Source organism: Eumetopias jubatus, unplaced genomic scaffold (genome assembly GCF_037043125.1).
Source record: "Eumetopias jubatus isolate StellerSeaLion01/CBP00866 unplaced genomic scaffold, mEumJub1_p1.0 scaffold_9, whole genome shotgun sequence".
In the NCBI taxonomy this organism is placed as follows: Eukaryota; Metazoa; Chordata; class Mammalia; order Carnivora; family Otariidae; genus Eumetopias; species Eumetopias jubatus.
Window position 1 is genome coordinate 124,470,339 of NW_028274815.1, and position 5,825 is coordinate 124,476,163.

At 44.1% G+C, this 5,825-nt stretch overlaps 1 protein-coding gene across 1 annotated transcript; it reads right to left on the bottom strand.

The window, feature by feature from the left end:
• Positions 1 to 5,062: 5,062 nt before the first annotated feature.
• On the bottom strand, positions 5,063 to 5,527 carry GTSF1L (gametocyte specific factor 1 like). The gene is made up of 2 exons (XM_028121848.1): positions 5,251 to 5,527; positions 5,063 to 5,175 (listed from the first exon to the last, which is right to left on the bottom strand). The coding sequence occupies exons 1-2, from the start codon at positions 5,525 to 5,527 to the stop codon at positions 5,063 to 5,065; spliced, it is 390 nt and encodes a 129-aa protein (XP_027977649.1).
• Positions 5,528 to 5,825: the final 298 nt, after the last annotated feature.

Consider the following 5,825-nt stretch of genomic DNA (forward strand, 5'->3'; position numbering starts at 1 on the left):
TGTTATGTAGCTTCTCTGAGACTCATTTTTCATATCTGTGTATTGGAAATAAAAATAGTTTCCCCTCTCTGTTGTCACAGGTCTTTTTTATTTTATTTATTTATCTGAGAGAGCACGAGCTGGGGGTGGGGGGCAGAGGGAGAGGGAGAAACAGGCTCAGAAACAGGCTCCCTGGAGCCTGACACGGGGCTCCATCCCAGGACCCTGGGATCATGACCTGAGCCGAAAGCAGACACTTAACTGACTGAGCCACCCAGGCGCCCCTGTTGTCACAGGTCTTTTTTTTTAAGATTTTATTAATTTATTTATTTGACAGAGAGAGAGAGAGAGAGCACAAGCAGGGGGAGCGGGAGAGGGAGAAGCAGGCTCCCCGCTGAGCAGGGAGCCCGATGCGGGACTCAATCCCAGGACGCTAGGATCATGACCCAAGCTGAAGGCAGACGCTTAACCATCTGAGCCACCCAGGCGCCCTGTTGTCACAGGTCTTAGTAAAACAGTATCTGCAAAGCACCTGGTCCCAATGTAGCTCCCCTTTCTCCCCTCCTTCCTCTGCCATGCTAGAGCCCCCTCTGCCCTAGGACACAGCTCTTCTACTAGGCTCCCCCTTTGCCAGGAATCCTTGACATGATCCTGAAAAGCTTGCCTGCTGCCCAGGGCTGGTGGGTGCTTTTTCCTTGGCCATGGGCTCTCTTTTGTGATTCAGCCGCTGGTGCCCAGCCCAGTGCTAACTTGCTGTGGTCACCATCACTGCTAACAAATGTTTTTATGATGGTCTCAGTAAGCATGTGGCTTGTAGCCAGTGTTCTCTGGAGACTGGCCCAGGAGAGGCAAGAAATGAGGACTCAGGAGAGGGAACAGCTGGTTGAGATCCAGCCCAAGAATTTATAACAGACATTCCTTTCTTGCCTTGTCTTTCTTCCCTGATGTCCAGGCAGGAGTTTTTCTTAAGCCCTTTTATTCCTTATTTTTCCTAAAACACCTCAGGTCATGCCATGTGGGTCAGTGGGCCAACTGGAAAACTTGCCTACAGGGGGCTCTGTCAAGATAGAGCTTACCTCTATCTCTGTATAATGGCTTTCTGGAGCATTGTGTTGGGAAAGATTCTGAAGGTATTGTCCAGGCTCAGGAAAGTGCTGTGATTGATTAGTTATGTCTGTTATATGCATGGGAGGTGGTGGCGGCGGCACACATTTCATGTATTTACCTCTATCTTTGGCTTAAAGGTATTGGTTAGTATTGCTCAGAATAGACATGTATTTGGTTTAAAGAGGTAAATGGAATGTTTTTTAATAGGTGGGTTAGGTCTGTTTTCATTTATATGACTACTGACATATTTGGATTGATTTCTACCATTTTATTTTGTGTTTTCCCCTTTCTTTTCTTTGAATTTATTAAGTTTTCTGTAATCTGGTCTGTTTTCTCCTCTTGCTGGTTGAATTACATAAATATTTCTTTGATTTTAGAGGCTATTTAAAACTTCTTAGATTTTTTTATTAATTTATTTGACAGAGAAAGAGAGTGAGAGAGCACAGCAGGCAGAGGGAGAAGCAGGCTCCCCGCTGAGCAGGGAGCCCTCCGCGGGGCTTGATCCCAGGACCCTGGGATTACGACCCAAGCCAAAGGCAGATGCTTAACCAACTGAGCCACCCAGGCGCCTCTGTTTAAAACTTTTTAATATGCATGTTTGTTACTGTTTCTGTCCTTCTGAATGATGCCCTTTCCTGGCCTACTTTCATTGAGTTTTGTTTTTCATTTTAAATGCAAAATTGATGATTTTCTTGGTTGATTAACTTTGTGTACATATTTTATAAATTCACGTACTCATCGTTGTTTCTCTTATCTCATTACATTTTCTTTTTGCTAAGTAATACCACCTCCATTTCTGCTACTAGTAGGTGGCATTAGTTGAGAGCTTCCTGTATGCTAGACGCTGTCCTGATAACCTTACATGTGTTAAATCCCTTAATCCTACACATAGTCCTGGGAGTTTGTCATCCCTACCCTGTGGATGAGGAAACAGAATCACACGAAGGTTAGGTTATGCCCGAGATCTAGCATTAGGAAGAGTGGAGCTGGGCTTCCATCCTGGCTATTGTGTTGCTCTTTACTTTCTGTGTGTTTAAATTTTTTGTTTTGAAATCATTTTAGGTTTACAGAAAACTTGCAAAGATACTACAAAGAGTTCCCATATACTCCTCACCTGGCTTTCTCTAATGTTAACATCTTACAAAAGCATCGTGCATTTAACAGAACTAAGAAGTTTATGTTGGTACAATACTAGTAACTAAACTACAGACTTTATTTGGATTCACCAGTTTTTCCACTCATGTCTTTTTCTTTTTTTTTTTTATTATTATGTTACTGTTAATCACCATACATTACATCATTAGTTTTTGATGTAGTGTTCCATGGTTCATAGTTTGCGTATAACACCCAGTGCTCCATATAGAACATGCCCTCTTTAATGCCCATCACCAGGCTAACCCATCACCCATGTCTTTTTCTGTTCCAGGATCCAATCTGGGATCCCACATTACATTTAGTGTACATACGTGTATTTCAAAAAACCTTTTTAGTATGGAAGATTTCAAAGTTATATAAAAATGGGGAGAATAGTAAGATTTACCTATCACTCAGCTTCAACAACGATTAACTCATGACCAATGTTTAATTCATGCCCCAAACCAAATTACTTTTTTCTTTTTCCTGGTCCTGGTGGCCTATAGTTTATAGATGTATGCCCTACAGATCACCTTCTTATTTCACCTGCTTCCTGTATGTTCATGCACTTTAGTAATCATGGAGTTTCTAAAGCCAACACCTAGAACAACTTCAACAACTTTCTCCTCTTCCTCTTCTTCCTCCTCCTCTTCCTCTTCTTCCTCTTCCTCTTCCCTTTTCCTTCGAAATCTTTATTTCACACTTTGTAGAAGGAATTGAAGGGCCCAGGAGTGGCAAAGTTATGATTATTTAAAAATAACTTAGTTAAGGGGCGCCTGGGTGGCTCAGTCATTAAGCATCTGCCTTCGGCTCAGGTCATGATCCCAGGGTCCTGGGATCGAGTCCCGCATTGGGCTCCCTGCTCCGCAGGAAGCCTGTTTCTCCCTCTCCCTCTGCTTGTGTTCCCTCTCTCGCTGTGTCTCCCTCTGTCAAATGAATAAATAAATTAAAAAAAAAACTAAAAAAAATAACTTAGTTAGGATTTCCTCCTGAAAAACTTCCAAAAGACATAAGTCTTTAGCTGATTAAGAAAGTGTATTTTAGGGCGCCTGGGTGGCTCAGATGGTTAAGCGTCTGCCTTCGGCTCAGGTCATGATCCCAGGGTCCTGGGATCGAGTCCCGCATCGGGCTCCCTGCTCCTTGGGAGCCTGCTTCTCCCTCTGCTTCTCCTCTCTCTCTCTCCCTCATGAATAAGGAAATAAAATCTTCAAAAAAAAAGTGTATTTTAATCCTTTGGCCAGATAATATATTCACATATATTCACATGTAAAAGGTACTCTGCGAGCAACACTGTGGCAGAGGGTTGAAATTGTCTGACACAATATGAGCAAGAAGGTCTAACCTATTCCAGTGTTTTCTCCTCTGACTTAAACAGTGTTCCAGCTGTTGGCTAAAGTGCGGTTGAGGTATGCCCTTGTTCAGGTTCATCAGGGAGGGAAGAATCATGAGTGCCAACCATCACCAACCACCTGGCCTTCTGAGGAATCACCACTTCATCTTAATCTTCCCCAACAGTTAATACCTCTGCTACTTAGGGACATTCCATTGTTAGCTTGAGTTTCTTACATATGAAATAACAACAGATAAATTTGGTCTGTGAATCCTCTTAGAATTCCAGGTAGCATTGTGCTGGTGTGTGGTTTTCTGAGGGGAGGGTTCCAAAGCAAAAGGGGGCAGGGTTTTCAATGTTCTTGAGAGACAGTGAGGTGTAACATAAACCATAGGATTAAACTTTTACTTCTTTTTTTGTCTCCCTGTAGAAAAAATAAAGATACCTTTAGTATCTTTAGGTCTTTAGACCCTTTAGGTCTACAGGAAAGTCTGTCTCCCCTGACTTTTGGTCACCTAGTTCTCTTCCCTGGGGAGAGCTGATAAGTTTCTAGGGAAGAGACCAGCCAGCTTTGTCTGTAAGGGATCAGATAGGAGACATTGTAGGCTTTGTGGGCATTCACCTGTTCTAGTAGGTCCTTGAGAGAAATTTTTTGCAGATACAAGCACATACATATACATGTTCTCTCCCATAGCTCTGCAAAAATGGTAGCTTAATATAGAGTATTCCGGGCTTCACTTTTCTCTGTTAAATCGGGTTGGCAAACTATGCCCCACAGGCCACATCCAGCCTGTTACCAGTTTCTGTAAATAGTTTTACTGGAACCTACATTCATTTGTCTACATACTGTCTGTGGCTGCTTGCATGCCACCAAGGCAGAGCTGAATAGTTGTGACAGAGAACATTTGGCTTGTGAAGCCTAAAATCTTTACTCTGTAGCCTTTTAGAGAAAAACTTTGCTGGTGTCTGAGTTAAATACTGTGTTGTAGCCTTTCCAAGCTAGTCCAGAAAAAGCTTCCTCACCCTTTCTCATGGCATACTATGTCTTTGTATGGCTGCCCCATCATTCATTTAATCAAACCCTTCCCTAAGGGATATTTGGACCATTTCGGACTCTTTGACCCTTACTGCTACAAATAACGTGGCAGTGGATAACCTTGTACTTACCTCATTTTCTGCAAGTGTGAATATATTCACAGGATATATTACTGGAAGTGGAGTTGCTCCATCGAAGCAGAGGACACTGGTGATTTTTACAGCTAATGCCAAATTGCCCTCCACAGAGGTTTACCTACCAACTTACATTCTCACCAGTGTTATGAAAGTGCCTATTTGCCCCATCTTTGCCAGCAGAATGTCCTGCCAGCCTTTAGATTTTTACCAACTGCTATGTGGAAAAAAAAACAAAAAACGTTGCCTAGGGTAGTTTACTTTGCATGCTTTTATTTGGATGAGTTGCATCTTCTTTCAGGTATTTAAGAGGCTGAGCAGCTCCTTTCTGTTGCTGGTGGTTTACTCTCCTGGTCTGACGGTCTTCTGGGGGGTGGTCAGGGATGGGGGGTGGGCCCCTCTCTCTGACTCTCTTGTGTCACTTTCACAAACAAGCTGTTGGGGAGCAAAAGTCTTAAGGACAAACATGGGATGGCAGTTAGTGCCATCGACATTCCAGACATCAGAACTGGGGAGCCAGGGGGGCCCTGGAAGGGCATTTCCATTCTGCTCTGAACTTGGAAGGCTAACTTTCAGGGGGTGCAAGCTGTTCTCCTCCTCCACTGCGCTTCTGTTGACGCAGGCAGCCTCGTGCTCCTCCAGCTTTTTGATGGGGACCACGTGGCAGGCGTTGTATTTGCAGCTGGCCATCTTTTTGGCTTTCTTGGGGTTCTTTCTCCTGCAGGATGCCAGGTGGTACTGAAATCTGCTGAGTGGGACTCGGTGGTGAGGGTTGTAAGGGCAAATTTCTAAGGCTTCTGGCTCCATGAGAAATTGTTCTTGAAGCAGAGTAGCTCACTTCCCAGAGTCAAAATGAAATGCCCCTGGTGGAAAAACCCTTTGGTAAGGAGGATGGAGCTGTCCTCTGCCCAGAGTTGGCCCTTAGAGCTCTGTTGGCCAAGTCCTTAGCAACTCATGCTTTCTGTGCTCTGCGACCAGGGGTGGTGGGTTAGGAAAAGGATGGGAGCTGTCAGGGGCAGCTGCACAGAGAGCCGAGTTACAAGTGGCAGGTGAGACAGAAGAACCATATAAAGCACATGCAAGAGCCAGAAAACCACAGCTGCCC

Coding starts and splice junctions, on each gene's coding strand:
- GTSF1L (XM_028121848.1), bottom strand. CDS start 5,527: ATGGAGCCAGAAGCCTTAGAAATTTGCCCTTACAACCCTCACCACCGA. Junction 5,176..5,250: donor GCAGAATGGAAATGCCCTTC/CAGGGCCCCCCT, acceptor TGTTTGTCCTTA/AGACTTTTGCTCCCCAACAG.